Raw genomic sequence first — 21,691 nt, forward strand, 5'->3', positions numbered from 1 at the left:
TGTGTATAACTTAACACACATGCACAACAACAACAATCAACCTGTAATTGCAGGAAAGATAACTGGGTTTAATCCTAAAACACTGTCTGAAATAAAGCAGATCTTGGCCTACTAGAAACATCATTGATCCACTACTTTGCTTCTCATTCTCAAAGGAAAGTTGGTGTCCTCTTACTAAAAATAAACATCAACAGTAATTTCATAGGCTAGTCTATTGTTTTTGATGGAAATGATTGAAATTCCAGCTTTATTTGTGATGCCTTGTGTTGTCTGACAGGCATTTCCATGAGTCAAGAGAAACACGAGAAAGTAAAACAAAATATGCTCAGTGTGCTGTGATTTAAATTTATCCTGCCAACAGTGCCACATCAGTATTTCCAGCTGGTAAGACAAATGTGTATTATTTTGTACATGCAAATATAGTACTTCCAGTTCTATTTTTCTTTCTTAGTCATGTTGCTTTTCATTGTTTATGAGTGATTTACTGAATCTTAAATGAAATGCAAACATTTGAAATCTGGTGTAAATTACATTTATTTATATCAAGAGAGTACATATAATTTTAAATGTAGTACTTCATCAGTTCTTTTAATCGACTAAATCTGTAAATATGTCAAATACATTAGAAGAAACTCTTTTGCCTACTGCTTTTTTAGACTGCAATTCCTTTTACTGTATTTTCTGCTTACTTACAGAGTATGTGATGGTTTTTGCTATTTGTACTGTCTGTTTCAAATACTTTTAGTGGAAATAAAAATAGAACTTCTAACTTGTCAATGTTTCTCCTGATTTTTCTTGTTTTCCTTAAAACATTTCAAAACAGGTTCCTACCAACCCTGATAATCCTTCAAATAATTATGTAGAGGATGAAAGAAAATGATGAAAACCCTGTCATAAGCCCATCTGGTGAAAATCAAAGAATTCCAGTAAAGATGGTATTTCACATGACAGGAAAGCCAAGAAATGTCTTGAGTCCTGAAAAGATTCCCAAATTCTTTATTCCTCCTAATCAAAACCAATGAAGATTGTAAGAACCAGTCCAATATATCTAACTTCTACAGGAATGTCCCATAAATATTTTTCAAAAGTCTCACTTTTTGATTATGAAACAAAAATTATAATCAATAATAGTAATCAATAAAGCAAACTATAACAGCAACAATAATGACAACAACATCATTCAATTACCAAGCTACCAAAATAAAATGAGGACTATGGAAAACATCAGCCTAAATGGCATGTGTGTTGAATCACATGGATTAAGTGCATGGCAATTGTCAAAGCATGGCATTTTTGAATTCCAGGGACATTTGCATGCAGGAAAGGAATCTGTATTACAAATAGATTTTGCAACTACCATAACAACACAAAAAGAAATTTCAAAGCAAATAATATATGAAACTTTTTTTAAACAACTAACAGCAGACAGTACTACAAAGTTCACGTGAATTAGGTCAAAACTACAACACATTCTTACAAGAAAGTACTGCACATTAGGAGAGAAAAATATCACATTTCTCTGTTTATGAGGAAGTCAGCTCCGTGATCCTCACTGACTGAATTTATTAGTAACTGTATCTCCAAAATGACATCTAAGAAGACTCAGCAAAGCAAATCTGTGTCTTCTCCAGGCAGTAACTCTGAGTATCTGATAAAAAGCAGGGGCTCATTTCTTATGCTGTTTTCTGCTCCAGCATTACCCCTTGATTTCATCCAGTATAAGAAAGTGCTGCAGAAAGCATGAGTGAGGTTCTTGCTGTCTGGTACAAGTACAGGAGATCTGTCAGTGCAAACAGGTAAGTATCATTCTTACTCTTCCAGCCAGGATGACTCTCCACTAAAAACCTTTCCACATGTACTCTTCTATTTGTATGTGTTTACAATATAATAATAGAGACAATGTGTGGATGGAATGTATTTGGGCTTCTTTAGCATCATTGTTATCAGAGGCAAAGTTACACATTTCCCTGCTTTTGCCATTTGTCAGCTCTTCGGTTAAGGTAGGAAACTCCCACTTGGTGGTTTCTTCTCTGTTAGCCATTCCCATGTAGGGCCAGATTTTTATAGTTGTTTAGGCACCAAAAAATAGACACTGGTTGTTAGTGCTGTGAGTGATTGCAACTATTAATTCCCGCCAGCAGACATCAATAAGAGAAACCAGTTCCCATCTAACAGGAGAAAAGCCACAGCTTACACCATTAGGGATCAGCTGAAAAAAAAAAAAAAAAAAAAAAAGATATTCAGAAGCATTTTAGGCTGAAGGTTTCTGATTTGCCAAACCACCAGATCTCTTTAATGCCAGCAGGAAAAATATAATCATTCTCTATTTTGTTCTAGAACTGCAAGAACTGAGTTTAAAATTAAGCTAAAATGTCTTACTGATAAACAGCCCATGCTGTGATTGGAAGGGAAATTCAGGAGAGGTTTTGTCTCAGAGTTCCAAAGGATTTAAGGAGTTTAGGCACCTAGCTCAGTACTGCGGACTTACTTGAGCAAGATTACTACATTTTTCAGCAGTTACCAGATTGCTACTTGCATAATTGAAGTAATTTAGGATGTACATATACTTCACCTTGTCCTGAGGGAGAGGGGTGTGTGAGTAGAGCAAACAGATTGTTGCACCATGATTCAGCTGATTCTGAAGGAGATTTAAAACCATGGAGCTCTGAGAGATTTAGAAGCAATGAATCCCCGTGGTGAGTGGTTTTACTGCAGTTCTGAGTACATTCTAAAATAGTTCATGGGCGTTGACATCCCTGCAGGATTGATGCAATCCTGGTTTGGGGGACACACCGACTGAAGTTCATAGTCCATCCTGCTTTATTCACCACCCTTCTGGTTTCTTTAAGCGTAAGCCTAGTTGAAAGCACTACCTGCAATGTGGAAGAGGCAGTGTTAAACAGTTTCACATCTATGGAGATGAAAATAAATGGAATCATGGCAGTATGCCTAAAATTATGTAACTTCATTAGATCCTGGAAACTAGATGTTTGTGAGGAAGACAAAATCAATCAGAAACATATTTTACCTTTCTACTACGAGCAGATTCAGTTGTCTGATCTCCAAAATGAGTCTGAGAAGGCTGTCAGCGGTTGTCCTGTAACAGAGGACAGCACTGCAGATGGCCTGCCATCCCAGAGAACCTGCGAGATGTTGACTCACTTCTGTAGAAATCTGAGCAGCATTCATGCAGTGATCAGCAGAAGGCTATCTTCCTGTGATGTCTCCTTCAGCACAAAGAGGACTGTGGCCTCCAGGCTCAGCTTGAAGAAATGGTGTGAGTGGGAAGCCTGGAAACCTGGTTGCTAATACTGAGGTGATTGCTAAACATTTTTGGTATGGGTTTGAAATTTTACCAAGGTATCAGCAATGTTGACCATGTTGTTTCAGGAAAAACACAGAATATTAGTGGATTTATACAGGGACTTCAGGATCACACAGAACACTAGGTCAAGTGCAAAAATTGCTGTCCAACTGGCTGTGGCCTGTATGCAGGCAGGGTTCTCAAATTTCAGAGAAATCCCAGGAAGAAATTTTTGTTCGTTTGAACTAAACTTTGGTTTGTTTGAACCCATACTTCTCAGCTACTGCTCAAGAGGGCTTGAAATCACGCTGCTGGTGTTAGTCAGCTGTGGGGCCACGAAGAGGGATGGAAGAGAAAACAAGGACTGTCCCTCCTCACCTTGGCAAAGCTTGTTACAGATACGGAATTATATTATAGTCACTAGTAGGAATCATATATTTATGTTTGGCCTTCTATGCTAGACTTACCAGTTCATCAGCTCTAAGCAGTTTTTTCAATGGAGCTTCAAGGCTAGCTGTCTGCTGTGGCAGACTCACCAACATTTTGTGCACTGGAAAGATCCACCATACTGAACAATTTTTTTGTAGCCCCAGAAATAAAATGCGAAAGCCGAGAAGCTTTATCTATACTCTTAGAAGCTGCAGATTGACAAAAAGAAGTTAATTTTGAAAACTGTCTGCTGGAAGGGAATTCTGAGGTTGCATGCTGCCAAAATCCAACTTCTAAAGTAAGTGAACAGGAATAAAGCATAAACGTTTTTAAATTAGCTCTCTCACAGCTAAATGTGAAAAACTGTGATTTAGTCACAGAGTAAGAAGTGCCCTGTGTTCACACTTCAAAGACCTCTTGTAAGAGATGTAAAAGACTGCATGTATGTCTTTATGTAAGACATACAAAGAAAGACTGCTGCATAAATGTGTATGTGAATGAGTGCACGGACAGTTACATTTGATGATGGTATGATTTTTCATTGTCTGCTATCCTTCTTCAGTCTTACTCTCCCCCTCATGCATTGTGTTGATAAATGAAGAAAAACAGCAATGATGTCCCTGATAAAAGTGTGCTCCCTTAAATCAGTCAACTTCTCTGTAAACAGTTCTGCACATGGAAGGGGGGGAGAGGAACTATAATGCATCGCTGAAGCAGCAGGCTTCAGGTAAATACCCAGGTACATGCCACACAGTAAAAAGGAGTGGTCAGGAAATGAGATATGTAGCATTCATTTATTAGTATAAGGAACGAAACAGTGTATCATTTCTGACAGCCTTTCCATTCCTACTCCCCTCAGTAATTAAGACATTCTAAATTTAATATAGAGTATCTGCTAAAAGATATTCAGAATTTGTATTCTGAAACAAAAAGTATTTTTCTAGTGCAAGTACACTCTAAAACAGCTGTCTGATAACTGATCTTTCAAGAATAACAGAGTGCAACTAAATCTGGATATGAATTAATCTTCCCTTTAAGTATTTGGGCCGAGTTTAAAAGCAGTAACACCACCAAATTCCTATCATTGAGCTTCTATTGCATCTCTTTCTTTAAGCCTGGGATTTACACTTTTTTACCAGTTGTTTTGGCATGATCCATAAGTACTAAAGGAAGGGATCAGTATTGTACAAGTCTTTATTTCACAAATTTACTTGCAATTTACACCAAATTAAAACGTCTGTTATGCTTTTTATTTTTCACTTCTAAATATTTTGGGCTTCTTTCTTATCAATTAGGTTTCTATATGCACATGGAAAAATGAATCCTAAACTTACTGCTTGCTGTTTGCTCTGAGAAGAGCAGTCACAGAACGGCTGAGGTTGGAAGGGGCCTCTGGAGGTCAAAATGAAACAGAGCTTTTATTTTGTACATAACAAAACTTCTGAAAACACATACATTTTCAAAGCTTTGAAAAAATCATAGCTATATTTAATTTGCTTTCGATAAAAAGAGAATAGCCATGTCGTCTCTCCACTTTAGAAGTCACATGAGCAGCAGAAACCAGTAAGTCCTGCTAACTGGTATCAGCAAAACATTTCACATTGAACCAACGTGCCACAGCTGACGTTGTTTTAGCAGGTTTTATCTTTCAAAAATATTAGTAAGCATGATTCATGCTTGCTTACAGATGCATTTCAGTTTAATTGATTGTTGACAGGTATCATTAGTGACAGGGGTCATGGACAAAAACATTCCTGAATTTTCCTTGTGTACTTGACATGTGTGGTGGGCTGACCTTGGCTGGCTGACAGATGGCCACCCAGCCGCTCTCCCACTCCTGCTCTTCAACAAAATAGGAGAAAATGAGGAGGAAAAGCTCCTGGGTTGAAATAAAGACAGGGATCAATAAGCCTCATGGGCAAAACACAGTCATCCTGGGGAAGATTAAATGAAGTTATTGCCAACTGAAAACAGTGCAGGATGGTAAAAAACACAGGCAAAACTAAAACCACCTTTCCCTGCTCCTCCCTTGTTCTGAGCCTCGAGTCCACTACTTCATTCCTTAATCTTCAACTTCCTCCATCACCCTGCCTAAACATTACAGGGGGATTGAGCACTGGGGATTTCAGTCTGCTCAAAACACTTCATCTCTGCATGGGGTTCAATCCTAGAATTGTCCAGCGTGAGTCCTCTCCATGGGCTACTGTCCATCACGAACAGACTGCTCGAACACTGACCCCCCATGAACCACTGTTCCTTCCAAGACCTCCTGCTACGTGCCTCTATGGGCTGTGGTTCTTGCCACGATCATGTCTCCACTGTGGTCTCCTCCACCCATGGGGGGGCTGCAGCGTGGAGATCTGCTCCGTGTGGGACCCATGGGCTGCAGGGGGACAGCCTGCTCCACCAGGGGCCTCTCCCTGCACAGCCCGCAGGGGAACTGCTGCTGACTGCCTGCAGCACCTCCTGCCCTCCTGCTGCACTGACCTTGGGGCTGCAGGAATGGTGCTCACTCCTCTCTCCCAGCTGCTATCACACAGCGTTTTTTTTTCTCCCCTTCCTTCAATTTGCTCTCCCAGAGGCTCAACCAGCACATTGCTCCCTGGCTTGGCTCTGGCCAGCAGCGGGTCCCTTTTGGAGCCAGCTGGAGCCAGCCCTGACCTGACATGGGGCAGCTGCTGGGCTCTGCTCACAGAGGCCACCCCTGCAGCCTCCTGCCATTGAGCCCTCGCCACATAAACCTAATACAAGAAGCTATAAAAACCACAGGGCTCTGCTTATCAGCAGAACATTGTAAGCTGAAGTTAAACCTAATTTTTGCAGTTCCAGGAACCGGCTGAGGACTAATTACACGCCTCTTGCTGCCACCAGAGAAACGCTCGGTGGCTGCCTGGCGAAACAACAGCCTCGTGGGTGCGGAAGGCATTCACTCAGGGCAAACATGACCCAGATTCCCAACTGCTATTGCCCAGATCCCCCGCCCTGTGCAGCGCAGGGGAGCCGACTTCTGGGGAGCCGCGTCTGGAATTCAGCCGGGCTGAGTCACGCCGCTAAGAATAGCCCGGCGACGTCCCAGCGCCTGGTGGCTTCTACACCCGCCCAGCCTGGGAACGGACAGAGCTCTTAATAAATAAACAAGTGAAAACACAACAACAACAAAAAGAATCAAAATGACAACGATAAAACAAAGGCGGGAGCGCCGCGGCCCCGCCGCCCAACGCCTGTCAGAAATCACCTCACGGACACCAACCGCCCCGCCCCACCCCGCCCCCCCCGCAAACGGCCGCTCCCGCGCATGCGCCGCGAGCACGCGCCGTCGCGGCTACCGGGGGGGCGGGGCGAGGCGCGAGTGGGCGGGGCCGGGGCGCGGCGGGTGCGGACGGGGCGGGGCCGGGCGGGGCAGCGGCGGAGCCGGGGCCGGGGCCGGGGCCGGAGCCGGGGCCGGGGCCGGAGCTGGGTCCGGTTCCGGCGGCACGATGGTGTTCGAGTCGCTGGTGGTGGACGTCCTGAACCGCTTCCTCGGCGACTACGTGGTGAACCTGGACAGCTCCCAGCTGAAGCTGGGCATCTGGGGAGGTGCGGGCCGGCGCGGCGGTTGCGGCGGTTGCGGCGGTTGCGGCGGTTGGGGGCGGGGCGGTGTGAGGCGGGGGGGTGCTAACGGCCGCCAGGTGCACGCGCTGCCCCCGCACGGCGCCGCCGTCCGTGGCCCTGCCCGGGGCGCTGGCGGAAAGTTTGCCGCAGGCCGCCTCCGTGCGGGGCCGGGCTGCTCGCCTGCGCTGTTTTGTTTTTTTTTTTTTTTAATTATTAGTATTATTCTCCCCAAAAGCAGCTAAAAATACAGGGGTTGTGGCAGCGTGCTCGGTGTTGGTGAGGCGCTCGGCGCAGGCGGCAGCCGCGGTGTCCGCCCGGTGCCGTGAGGCGGAAGGAAGGCAGCGATAGCCGGCTGGTCCCGCGGCGCAGCCCGCCGTGGCTGTCGCGTTCCCTTTCCCAACGCGACAGAGTCTCGACAGCGGGTGCTGGCGGGGCGGTGGCCGCCTGTCCTGCTCGGTGGGCAGCACGGCGTGGCGCCCCGCCGAGCCCCCTTGGTAGCACAGGCACAGGGGAGCCGCAGCGCCCCGGCTCGCTTTCCTGTGTGCCTGGGGAGAGGAGGCACAAGGAGAGGAAGAGGCGTGCAATTAACGGGTGCGTCTGCGGTGACCGCCCCGACTCTGTTTTCAATGTGCGTGCCAGGCGTCTGCAGCATCAGCACAAGCAAACGGAGGTGAAGTTTTTTTTTGTGTGTGTGTGTGTGTTCATACACCTGCAGGTATGAAGCATCCTCAAGGTATTCCATGCCTAGAATTCTGTTCTGAGCTACTCACATACGTGAATCAGATTTTGGATGCTCCTCCTGGATGTTTTTTGCATCTTGGATGTTTCAGTTTCTTTCTGCCATTTTTGGAAACGGTGCCGTTATTTGATTGCATCTCTGTGGCACTATTTTGTCAGCTTTTCAAGGCATGTATTTGCAGGATGTCTGCAAAGTTCAGGTGCTGTATGCAGTCTTAACACTGCAACAGCAGATGTAACTGCTGGGGAGAAAGTAGTAGCTCCCAGTCTGCAGTGTTAAGGCCAAATATGGCATGTTTATTCCAGATCGTGTCTTATTTGAAAAATGTGTCAAACTGGTTTGTTGTGAACTTAAGTTGTTCGGTTGTCTTAGTTCTTTCTTTACATTCAGGGAAAGCAAGGAAAATATGCAATGTGAAATAGAGAATGTTCTATTTGGCTGCGTTTATACATTACAAATAGGTAAAAACTTACTTTTCAGCTCTGCAGATTACTGCTGATTGCTCTTGGCAGTTTATGGCTTCTATGAGGCAACTCTCACCAGGTTGTATGTGACTTAGCTTTCTCATCTAAAGCAAAGCCAAAACCTAAATATATGTCAAGTTTTGATATTCAGCTGTTACATTTTATGTATATGTAGAGCTCAATTTCGGGATTTTTCTGTGATTTCCTCTTGAAGTAGTTTTAACGTTTAGAGGTTTCTGAATATATTTTTCTTTAAACTAAATTATTATTTTTGTTATTATGGTGCCTTTGCACTAGATTCAAATTATTTCTTCTCTATATAGTTTGTACACTTATGTTTTGTGAAAATTGATACATAATGCTGTGCTTTGCTCTGAGATGCCCAGAACTGCTATGTAACGTTGTTGAGAAATCATCCGTAGAAGGTTATTTTTGCGTGGTCCACTGCATGGTGATGTTTCATGTACGTACATCTTCATCTATGTTTAACGGTGTGTTCATCTGTAATATTTTTTTCATTCCAAAGATCTTGGAGATCTTCATTCCTCTGACTAAAAGGCAGTAGCTGTTAGTAGCGGTAGTAGACTTTTTGTTATATGGACGCTGTCACTGATAATAGATCCTTATGTACATAGATCCTGATCTACTGATCAAGTCTACTGATAATTTTATTGCCTTCTGTATTACTGTAATTGTGGACCTAAATTCTCTCTCTCCAATTCCCCCTTCCCCCATCCAGAAAAAAGCACTTTTTTCTTCATATTTTGTGTAAAATTAATGCATTTGCAAGTTTGTTTGTTCTAAAAGTGTTTCAGTTACAGCTAGCTGTTTGTCATGGTTCTTTGCTGTGTGCCTTTTGGATGCTATGGCACTGCTTGCGTGCTGTGCATTAATGTATTCCATTTTTAAAAGTGTGTATTTTGTCCACCTCTGATAGATTAAATACCCGAGGGCGTTTATTTGGATGCTGTAGTGAAGAAGTTCTGTCATGGTGTATTTTATAGCTAGCCTGCTTATGTTGACTGGTTATCTTCTCTTGGTAGACTCTGAATATGTGTATATACAGTTCCTTCTCCTGTGAGTTTGGCAGCTTTATTAATAACTATAATAAACACACACAACATTATTTTCAATTTTGTATAAAGAGAGAAGTCAGGATGTCATATGAAAGCCATTGAATTTCAATCTGTGGAATAAAGTTGCATGCTTCTGCCAACACACGTGGACACAGTAACTAGACATGTTTTCAAGTGTTTTCTTCTGCTCACTGGAAAAGTCAGATGGAAGGATAGAAATCCCAGCTGTCTCAATACTACAGATGGGATGCCTGCAATCAGGCTCTTGGCTGGGAGAGTTGCAAGAACTTCGTGACCTGAAATATAAAAGGTAATTCAAAAAGGAGAGTGCAAGACAAACTATAAAAGTTAAAAAAAAATAAAAAATAAAAATAATAATAAAAAAAAATAATAATATCAATTTGAACATGCAAGGCCGACACTGGAAAGACAAAGGCTTAGAAAAAAATATAATGGGAAAATAAATTGTTTTCCTTAAGACCTCAATTTGTATGAAGCAGAATAAAATGTTATTTAGTGTGCTTGGCAGCCATCAAGGAAAGTTTATTGATCAGATGGGAAGGCCGGTGATTTTGTTATGGTCTTCACTTAAAAGATAGTGTCACTGAAAATGCTGTATGAATGTTTAAGAACTTGCCTTAGAAGAACAGGTTAGATGAATAGTTAGAAATTTTAAGACATTTTATAACCTGTAAAGTTATAGTTAATACCTAAAGAAGTGATTGAAGCAGTCTGAGATGTTGCTGGTTATCTTTGGGGAACAGTGAATCACTGGTGAGATTTCTAGGCACCAGGGCAGACCAAGCGATTGTTTCACCAAAGTCCATGAGACTATTATTTCTTTAGGCTGGCTCTAAGTAACTTCATTCAGTGTCTTGATTAGACCCTTTGAACTGCACTTTAAAATTCTCTGCTGACTTGGGCACACCTACTAATTAGCTAATGTCTCAAGTATATCTTACATAACTTGCTATTTGAATAGCTGGTGTCTCTTATTGTGGCAGCTGTATCAGTAGGCTGGTACAGGCAGATACTTGACACAAGTTTTATGAGCACACAAGCCCTTCTTACCTACTTCTTCTGGGTACACCTATTAGTATAATAAATGACTAGTTCTTTTACATGGTGTGCCTTGTTTAAGTATAGCAGATGCAGTCCTTGCCCTCACATACCAGTGAAGTCATTTAAACTGGCTGAGGGATGTAGAATATCTAGTAGTTTCTGCTGCCTTTTGTGATCTGTCAATAGATGTCAATAGCGAATGTGTTATGGCAGACACTCAAACCCTTGAAGACTTCCAGCATGTCTCCAGAAGGTATGATTAAATACTACTAATTAACAACACAGATACCAGTGGGAAATGATTGGCAAGGCAGCCATTTGTAGAAAGTGATCAAGGGATTTCACAAGCTCAGCTTGTCTCAGTAGTGTGATGCTGTTGCTTAAAAACAGAAATTCTGTTAAAATATGAGCAGGAGTGTTTGAAGCTGATCAGAGACCAGCAGAAGTACTTTAAGTTTCTGTTGTCTATCATCTTTAATATCTCTTTCCCTCATTTTTCCCATCATAAGAAGTTCTCATCCCCACCCCTTTTTATGTACAAGGACAGCACAGGTGTACATCCATAAAAACATCCACAAAAGGTGTACATCCATAGGTTAAATGAGCAGGGTTTTTATGAGGATTAATTTCATTCTCTGCCTGTAGCTTTTGTGGACATCCATAACAAAATTTCAGTTAGGCCTTTTTAGTTAGACAGTTTACTAAATGTTATCTTATTTTCTTTGTGTCTCTTTGTGAGACACCTAAGTCCTTGGTAGTGGATATTGGCTCATACACTCAAAATATAAATATGAGTGTCTAAAATTAGAACTATAAACCTATGTATTCAAGAATGATGAAGAACGTTAGATTTCATTGAATTACTTGCAATGTCCAGAGATTAGTGGAGGTAAGAATTTCATTCCTTTATAGGCCTAGTAAATCCTAGACTGTACTATATGTAATTACAAAGGTTTTGTCTTTTGTTATTGTTTTGACTGTAAGTCTGCATGTTTAGCCATAGATATTTATACAAATCCAACTACTTGTACGTACAGTTTTAAAGATTGTTTAGTTGGGCAATTTTAACACATCTTCTTACCTGCATGCGCTACAGTCTTCAATACAAAGAAACATCCAACTAAAATCCAAAACAGTAAAATCAAGTAGCTCTTTTATGTCCAGCACCAGGCCGTTACTTCCTTATTTCAGTGCTTATATTTTTGTGTGGCTTAATTTTTTGTAGTAGAACAGTCCCTATATGATGCAGTTGCACTTACAAATCTGTACCATTGCAACTGAAACATTTGCATGTGATAGAGACTAAATTTTGGCGAAAAAAAAAAGAATACAGACATGGTCAGTTACAGTGTCTGTAATCACAAGTGTTAAAATTGGGTGCCAGCTGAGGTCTCCTACCTTTGGAAGTAGTTAGGTTTACTTGCAAGATTATTTACTCAGTCTCTTCCTTGCACGGACTGCTGAGTATAGAAAAAAGAAATGTTGCATAACGGCACAAAACACGGTACTTCAGTAGCCTTCAGTGTGCCTTGATTCAGAGTGGTTAGACTCAATCAAGGTTTTTACAAGTAGGTTGTGATATTTTAGTAAATGTTCAGTAAATTGGTATTAAAATTGAGATGATTGCAGCTTTACTAATTTATGTATCTTCTAATGATTTCAACTGAAACTTATAAACTTAAATTTATAAACTTTAAAATCATAAATGTAGGAAAAATGGTAATTTTTTTTTACCCTGCTTCCCTATCTGAACTCTATAGAATTGTCAAAAGCTTCTTTTTTGAAACAGTACGGAAAAAGTATCATGTTTTCTCTCTGTCAGTATGATGTGCTCAGGTGAAATAAGCCATAGGTGTCCACGACAAAATATTATTTGTAAGTGCATGGGATAATAGTCCTTGCTCACTTTGCAATGATTTGTTTTTGGAAGCGTTAGGGCTGCCACATTACAGCCTAAGGAACTGTGCTTCAGCTGAAATGCATCATCTGTGAAACCCTTGATAAATGCAACGTAATGTTTACTTAGCCCACAGTGAAAGTGAAAGAAACTAAACCTAGCTAAATTACTTCATATGTCATGTAGTCATAGAGTTTTCTGATGAACATCTCATCTGACACGTAAAAATATAAGCTGGGTTACTTGATTAGAAGTCTGAACCTTTTTATGCTGTATATCTGTTGAATTACTTACAATGGATACAACTAGTGTTGTCTTCTTGGAGAAGGTGAATGATTATTATTATTATTATTATTATTATTATTATTATTATTATTATTCCCCTCTCATATAATGGAACTTTCTCTGGTGAGTGTTACAATGTTCTGTTAGGGTAAACTTTGTCGGGGGATAAATTTAGTATAGAACTAATCACAGTAGTAAATTTGCCAGGGGAGTTTTAGGTTGGATCTTAGGAAGAAGTTCTTTACTGAAAGGGTTGTTAGACATTGGAACAGGCTGCCCAGGGAAGTGGTGGAGTCACCATCCCTGGAAGTCTTTAAAAGACATTTAGATGTAGAGCTTAGGGATATGGTTTAGTGGGGACTGTTAGTGTTAGGTCAGAGGTTGGACTTGATCTTGAGGTCTCTTCCAACCTAGAAATTCTGTGATTCTGTGATTCTGTGAAATAAAAGGCACTGCCTTGTGGTTTCCCATAGATCAGGTACAATTACTAGAGTAGTTACAGACTACCACATGGTAGTCTTTTTTTTTTTTTTTTTTTTTTTTTTTTCCATTTCCTACTGCTTCCACCAATTTGTTTGTATTGTAAGGTTTAAAAGTGGAGCACCCAGCTCAAAACGAACCTTTTGTGTAGAGTATTTCTTTTGATAACCTGGTAGCAGCACATAGCAAATGTATAGAATTGTACTGGAAATGGCTATCTATAGATTGTTCTGATGAATACATTAGATCATTTAAAACTTCATATTTTGTGAGTACTGCAAGATGGGTAGGTTAATTCACCTAGACAGGTCTACAACAGACATTCAGCAACTAAAACCAACTCTTGCAATAAATGCCCTTTTCAGATTAGAGTCCCATTACCCAAAATTGATGCTACTTTGAACAGCAGTCCAAAGCAGTCATCACTGTGTAACTGCAAGAATACTTCTTGTAGTTGGAAGTCCTGTCCCCTGGTAGGTTTGGCCATTTCTAGCTTGCATCTCCAAAAGGAAAACACTATTGAGTCAATGAAATAGTATTTGCAATCTTAAGTCATACTCCTTTTCAGGCTTGTAATCCACTTCTGGTTTCCTGAAACTCATTTATGCTTCTGTTCATCTGTATCAGGTGTCTGTTCCATGTGCATATGTTAACACTATACAACTAATTCAAAGGTAGCCATTGCATGAATTTCCTGGACACTTAAAATGTTCGTTTGTGATGGCAAGCATCTGATGTTGAGTATTTTGTAAAAACAGATCTTGCAATTAGAATGTTCTGTGTTTACAGGATACTGAAGTTACTGTTGTCTTACATCTAGAAATTGGATGTACTGAAGTACTTCCTGTGAACTTTCATAAGCCTGTAAATGTGATTTGCAAAACTAAGATCTTTCAGGGGAAAAAAAAAAAAAAAAAAGACATGTAAAGCTAAAGCTGCAGTGTGGCTTATATTCCCTTCACAAGTGTAGGAAGCAGATGGTTGAGGAAACAGAAGCAAATTTTTAATTTTGAAGGGGTCCTTATGAAATGCGACAGTTATTTCCTACATTTTTATTTTGGGGAATTGCAGGTTCTTTTCCATGGACATGCAAGCTCCATGAGAAAATCCCAAAGACTGTTTTGTAGCCGGTAGGAACAGCATATTCTTAATAGTCTTCCATGAATACTTGAGGTGTGGACTGGGGGTATCTTCCACACTTGTTAAGGCTTGTTAAGTGTGTACCACTACTACTTTGCTTTTTGAAATTTTACCTGTTGGCTTCTTTGCTTTTAGGAGCTGTAGCACTGAAGAACCTTGAAATAAAAGAAAATGCATTGGTAAGTCAGTGAAAGCAAAAATAAAACTGCTGCAAAAAATATTCTAGGACATCTTTGGGGCTGTTTTTTTGGTTCTTATTTTAGAATATGCAGACTTTAAATGAAAACTTACTGTTCTGTTTGCTTTGCACTAGGGTGTGGGTTGTCTAATAAATTTGAGATTAAATTTAAAGATGAAGACTTACATTATATACATCATATAATATGTTTTGCCAAAAGAAAACTCAACAGTTTCAGAAAGTATTGTGTTGAGGTCAAAAAGAATACTGGAAGAACTTTTTGTTCCCTATAGCTTACAGAGGTGGTAGGAGCTTGCTCTTAAGAATGTATTTAGCGTAGCGTGGCTGAACAGCCTAAATCAGTAATGACTTGCATATTCTATTATATTAAGTCTTTTTCTTTCAGTGATTGAGGAGTATGTTTGTTGTTAAGGTTATTTCTGTCTTCTCTTATTAGTGAACATTTCACAAGTTGCTGAAATGAGTTTGTATTCTAAAATACTTTCTTATGCTTTCTTTTAGAGTCAGTTGGATGTGCCATTTAAAGTTAAAGCAGGACATATTGGTAAGTTACATTTTGTAATATACCCATGCAGGAGTTACCAAACATACTGCTCATCCTTGCAAGTAGCTCTGGACATCCTAAGCAAGTAATTTTCTTAATTTGCTTGATTTGCATGCTTTGTACATCCTGATTATTTTTTTTTTTTTTCTGAAAAAACTTTGATTGAAGAAGTTTATTCCCTGAGCAGATATGTTATAGTTAAGACATTGGATTATTGTCTAGTCATGTCAATATTAATGAAAAAAGAACCCAAAATAGCAAAGATGAGCAACTGAGTAGTACTGAACATCATTTTTTTTATTTTTTTTTTTATTTTTTTTTAAAGCAAGATTCCACAACTGATTTTGCTACCCTCTTCACTTTTTCTTTTAGCTTTTATGAAAGGTTTTCTCATTGCAAGTTGAGTCATGTAAAAGTTAATGGTTTCTTAAAGTGAACTAAATCTAAAGCCAATATATTTCCTTCAAATCTGCCCGGGAAGTAAATTTTTCTTGTGACCGACATTATAGTTTACTAAAATTGGCACTTGTACGAAGAATGCGAGACACTATATTGTCAGGATCCCCATGCTCACAAACATGTACACTCTATTTTAAGACTCTCTTTCGCAGTAAAGAAAGAAAGAAAAATGTTATTAAAATTCTGCTTTTGGTAGTGTTAAGCTGATTGATTATGTATGTGCTACCGATGCTTTTTGTGTTATGTGAGTGCTGCAGTGGTTTTGGAAGAAGGACACGTTATTAGGAAGACTGACTATAATTTAAAGGGGTGAGGAGAGGAACTGCAGACTTACTAGTTCTGTTGATGGAGAAAACTTGCTGAATTTTTATTTGCATGAAGTGTAAAACAGACAACCCAAAAGACACCTACCTCAGATACGCTTTTTTTTCCCTTTTTGATATAATAATTGGTTAGAGCTTTTGTGGTTAGTGTCAATTATCTTTCTAAAAGTCTTTCTCCTAGTCATGTATGTAACTGTATAGCTGAACTGTTTCTTTGTGTTTCTAGGTCAACTTAATTTACAGATTCCATGGCAAAACCTTTACACTCAACCTGTTGAGGCAGTTCTTGATGGAGTTTATTTGCTTATCGTGCCCACAGCCAGTAAGTTAATATAGTGACAAAAGTGAATGTGATTGGATGGGATTTCAGAAGTCTCTGTAATTGGTTGGTATTGAACTTTATTTTTAGTAGACACTGTTATGAAATTCACTTAGTAATGGCACTGAGGTATCCTTCACCAATTCAGATTTAGTCAGTTAATTTTTCCTTGTCGTATTAGTGTTAATAAAATGTGTAACGAATTGTTTTTGAAACAGCATCTTTCCAAAATGTGCAAAGTTTTCCGTATTTTTTACGTTTTTTACATTGTTTATCTAGGCATAAAATATGATGCTGAAAAAGAAGCCAGGCAGCTCTTGGAAGCAAGGCAAAGGGAATTGCAAAGGATAGAGGAAGCAAAGCAGAAAATAGCTGACCAAGGTAAGAGTAGGAAAAGATAATGAAAGTGATGCTATTTTTTTAAATCCAGAAAGATGTTATATTTATCATTTAGTGTTCTAGATTCATGTTTTCCTCCTGATATTTAAAATAACCTATTAGTTACAGAATTGTATTTACATGTAGAAAGTTTGCAAAGTGTCCTGTTATTTGAGTTAACTTTTAGCTATTGAACATTTTGTGTGAAATAGTGTTCGTCTTTGGAAATCAGATGCTGTCTTGCATAGAATTTTGATTCTCTTATGTGTCATTAATATTGTAGCATGTGCATCCTGAAAATGAAAGTTTCAAAAATAGATGTGATCTGATGTAAATAAAGCTTCTGAAATATAATTTTTCTACTTGTAGCATATGTTGCTTCTTTCCTTTCCTTTCCTTTTGAAAAAAAAAAAAAACACTTTTCCCCATTAGCTGTAGAATTTTATTAACTCTTTTTAAAGATTTTGTAATTTGCGTTTTGATGGATGTTAAGTCTTGTCATCTTAAATTGAACTTTTAGTACTTCTAAAAAATATGTCTTGACCACTGAGTATCAGTGGCCATCTCGTACTTTTGAATAACTTGTGTCACACAATAGGCTGAAACCTTACAGTCTGAGAATGTAGTTGGTATAGATTTTACTGAAAGAGAATATTTTTATGAAGTTAGAGTACAATGTATTAGAAAATTTATGTATCTGTCAAATGAACTTTATGATATTTTTTTCCTCTAGTTTAGTTCAAAATACTTTCATGCAAATGGAATATTTAATTATTTTTCTTACACTTAGATAAAGTAAAAGAAGAGAAACAAGACACTTTTGTAGAAAAACTAGTCACTCAGGTCATCAAAAATCTTCAGGTGAAAATTTCCAACATTCATGTTCGCTATGAGGATGATGTAAGTAATTTTGTTTATCTTAAGATAAGGCATGTGCACTGTAACATTAAATTAGGAACCTGTCTTCCACCTCCCCCTTTACTTTTTGTGATGAGAGAATCCTAGTAAAGTTTTGAAATTTCATAGTCTTCCACTAAAAATGAAAACTAATAAGAAGGTATTACAAACATTGTTGGACTGTAGGTAATACAGTTGCCAGATCTTTCATATATATGTACAGTGGGCTGTTTATTTTCCTATGTAAATTGGAAATTTACACATGCAGTGTGTAAAATTGCACATGATAACACTTTTGTATTTTCTTCACTTTCTTAGATCACAAATCGGAATAATCCCTTGTCATTTGGGATTTCACTTCAGAATCTAAGCTTGCAGGTAATTTTATTTTCCATCTAAAAAGCATGCTGATGTAGACAAATGGTGAAGTTTGATTTTTTCTGTCTAATGAAAGAATACCCACAATCCTGTGCTATGCATATGTCCTGGTTTCAGTTAGAACAGAATTAATTTTCTTCCTAGTAGCTGGTGGAATGCTGTGTTTTGGCTTAGGATGAGAAGAGTGCTGATAACACCCCGATGTTTTAATTGTTGCAGAGCAGTGCTTATACCAAGCCAAGGACATCTCAGCCTTTTGCTCTGTCCTGCCAACAGGCAGGCTGGGGGTGTAGTAAGAGCTGGGAGGGGACAGACCCAGGACAGGTGACCCAAACTAGCCAAAGGGGTATTCCATACCATCTGATGTCATGCTAAACAATATATAGGGGTGGCTAGCCGGGGGGGGGGGGGGGCGGACTGCTCGGGGTTAGGCTGGGCATCGGTCAGCGGGTGGCGAGCAATTGCATTGTGCATCACTTGTTTTGTACATATTATTATTAGTAGTACTATTATCATCATTGTATTATTATTATTATTATTATTATTTTTATTTTCCTGTCTTATTAAACTGTCTTTATCTCAACTCACGGGCTTCACTTTCCATTTCTCTCCCCCGTCCCAGAGAGGGAGGGGGGAGGGTGAGCGAACAGCTGCGTGGTGTTTAGCTGCCAGCCGGGTTAAACCACGACAGCATAATAGTATCTACTTGGTTTATTAAATCCAGAATAAATATTGATATGGTTGCCATTAAAGAAGAAGCTTGGTGATAAAACAAACCTTTAGGAAGAAATTTTTATTCTTCTGCCTGCTGCACTTTGTGGTTGCCAAGCATCAGACTTTGCTGGATTTGTGCTCTTTAAATCTGTGAATATTTTATTGAAAGTGCTATGAGGCCCAAGAAGGAAGCCACTACTCTATCTTAGGAAGATTAAAAAAAAAAACCAAAAAACAAAAGTGGGTGGCATGTTGCTTCAATCTGAAGTTCTGTTCTTTGATCTGCAAGCTTCAGTATATGGAGCAAACATTAGTTATTTTAGACTGTATACATTTATTTTGGAAGAATACCTAGTAGAAGCAGCCCTCTAGTTTGCTCTGAATCAGTAGCTTTTCTGTATAACTAGTAATTCTAAAGAAATTGTATTTAAGTATTACTTTCTTAAATGCAATAATTGTCTTATGAATTCTAGTTTGTAGCCTGTTTAAGACACAGTGAAAGCTTTTTTCCAGCCTTTTCGCTGAAACAATTTTGCATGATGAACAAAAACTTGGGTATTCTTAATACATTGCTATTGAAGTACTTGTCACACTTGTCTTGACAACGTACAGTAGGTTGTACAGGTTGCTGTTGAGCTTGAACTAAGCAGCTACTTCCAGAATTACAAAAGAACTCAAGTCCCTTTTTATCTCTTTTGAAAGAGCTTACCTATAAATAATATAATAAATAAAAATATTTTGCAATACTGGAATCTTTTGGTTCTTGTGTACAGCCTGCCAGTCACTGCATGTATACATACGTTTTTTTCAGGTGAAGTGGCCTGATAAAGTTTACACTTATGAAAATAATGGTTTAATCTTCTGAATTCGGAAGATGGTTCCCCATTAATTTCAGTGGGTTTTAATTGTGCTAGTAGTTCTGCCTGTTCTACTTGTTTGTTTCAGTGATGATAAAATGTTGGTGTATTATAGATAGCAGAATAACTTTCATTAATTCTCATTTCAGACCTCAGATAAGAATTGGAATCCATGTTTACATGATGAAACTGCCAAGTTGTTCTACAAGGTACAGTATAAACTGTGTGCTAAAGAAACAACTATTGCAATACAAGCTAGCAATGAGTTTCAATTCCTTTTATAATAAGATGATGTAATTCTAGGCTTTAAAATAAAAAGATGTGCAGTCTGCAAGGAACATTCTGAATGTTTTTATTCATCTAGACCGTGAAATTCAAATTTCATGTACAATTTTTAGATGTATTAATACATATGATCTGTTGTTTTTCAGCTTGTACGACTGGATAACCTTTTTGCTTACTGGAATGTGAAATCGGAGATGTTCTATCATGGTGGTTATGATGAATCATTGGTAAGTAAAGGTGTCTACTATTCTAGTTCAGACTGAAGCACTGACTGTGCTTCACATTCAGTTCTGTTTCCATTTATGTTGATGTCCTGGGGAAATGCTTTGTTAGTAATGATTTATTAGGAAAAACAGTAAATATTGAAGTTTTTATGTGATTGAACACTCACCTGAGAGGGGAAGAAAAAAAAGAAAGAAAAGTCCTTTGCAATTACAAAACTATATACAATAGATGGTGATTTTTACAATTCAGTTATTTTAGTAGTTAAAATAATAGACCTCTAACAAATTTTATTATGTTTAAAAATAGATGACTGTTTTGAATTGTCCTGTGTTTGAGAGGGATTATCTGAAACCCATACTAAACCATTAACCTTTTGTATTTTAAAAGCTTATCATGAAATAGAAATTAAACTGTTCTTAAACTCCACTGTATGTTTAGGTTAACTTGAAACAGGGAGTTGCCAGCCACAATGTGATTCCAGAGGGTTATGATTTTGGTAAGTGTTATTATTTTATTTGGAGCTGTAATACACATGTACATTTTAGTTTTAATTTTTAATACCTCTTAGAGACTGGTGCTTTGTCTATTATTCAAAAATCTTAGTAAGGAGCATATTGTGGAACGCATTATTTCATAGGATTAACTGTCTCTCTAACACTGAATACAGTACTGTATACGTATCCTTAAAAAGCCTTTGGTTGAAGTCTTTAATCATGTATCTTTCAAATGTAGCATCATAAATACTAATTGCTCACATCCATTGTAATTTCTTTATTCTAAGAAGTTTACTAATAATCTGTGTATCATAGAAGTTATGTGAACCAGGGTGGTTTGAAAAATAGATTGATAGCCTTTAGGTCACCCACCTTAAGGGCTGTGTATCAATTTTTGTTAGAGGTGGAAACAGTAGCCAAAAAACCTCTGATGCATCAATTTATTATTATTTTTTTTTTATATAACATAGCACTACCCTATTGCAAGTTCTAGTGCTTTGAGTGTTGCTTACATTAGTCAGAAAGTCTAATTGGCTACACTCAATGATGGCAATTGTTTACTTATCATTGCACAGAAGAATATATGGGTTTTATTTTTCATATGCTTATTTAGTAAGCATTTACAAGGCAGAATGGCTTTTGAGAAGAGTCTGCTGTAAAGCAAGTTTGTAGTTCACCACACACAAGGTTAATGAAAAGCATTATTTTTATCAGATTTTCTTACTGCCTTTGCCTGAAGAAGGAAGACATTTATGTTTGTCACTATTCAACTGCCAGAGTACTATTTAGTAATACATGTATGTTCCGATTTCACATCTATCTCTTTCAGTTGCTAGCTTTGACTTTCTTTACCAGAAAATAATTGTAAACATTATCTGTTGTCCATGTCCTTACATAGAAGTTCAAAATGATTGAATGCAAAATTCCAGGATTCAGAATTTAAGCTCTTAAAATTTAGTGGCACCATCAGACACACAGATATTTTAAGAATTATGTCATGCCAGTATTCTCTGGTAAATAAAAATTATGTCTGTTGCAGAGCTGTTCTAATGTCTCTCGAGTGAGACAGTGATAGGAATGTATAAAGTCTGTTTTTCTTTCTTGGACTCTAAACACAAGTATAATGCAGGAAGAATGAAAAATGAAATGTAA

The 21,691-nt window shown here is 38.5% G+C and overlaps 1 protein-coding gene across 3 annotated transcripts in view; it reads left to right on the top strand.

Moving 5' to 3' along the window:
* The first annotated feature begins 7,149 nt into the window (after nucleotides 1-7,149).
* The window catches only part of VPS13A (vacuolar protein sorting 13 homolog A), a 118,927-nt gene continuing 104,385 nt past the window's right edge, over nucleotides 7,150-21,691 (top strand). For all 3 annotated transcript variants that reach the window (XM_084305761.1, XM_084305762.1, XM_084305763.1), the window contains exons 1-10: nucleotides 7,150-7,309; nucleotides 14,603-14,646; nucleotides 15,168-15,210; nucleotides 16,219-16,314; nucleotides 16,591-16,692; nucleotides 17,480-17,589; nucleotides 17,905-17,964; nucleotides 19,685-19,744; nucleotides 19,967-20,047; nucleotides 20,484-20,541. In XM_084305761.1, coding sequence (XP_084161887.1) covers nucleotides 7,210-7,309; nucleotides 14,603-14,646; nucleotides 15,168-15,210; nucleotides 16,219-16,314; nucleotides 16,591-16,692; nucleotides 17,480-17,589; nucleotides 17,905-17,964; nucleotides 19,685-19,744; nucleotides 19,967-20,047; nucleotides 20,484-20,541 — 754 coding nt within the window. In that variant the 5' untranslated portion in view covers nucleotides 7,150-7,209. The remainder of the gene's footprint in view (nucleotides 7,310-14,602; nucleotides 14,647-15,167; nucleotides 15,211-16,218; nucleotides 16,315-16,590; nucleotides 16,693-17,479; nucleotides 17,590-17,904; nucleotides 17,965-19,684; nucleotides 19,745-19,966; nucleotides 20,048-20,483; nucleotides 20,542-21,691) is intronic.

This window comes from Netta rufina (assembly GCF_964035555.1).
Source record: "Netta rufina genome assembly, chromosome: Z".
NCBI classification, from domain to species: Eukaryota; Metazoa; Chordata; class Aves; order Anseriformes; family Anatidae; genus Netta; species Netta rufina.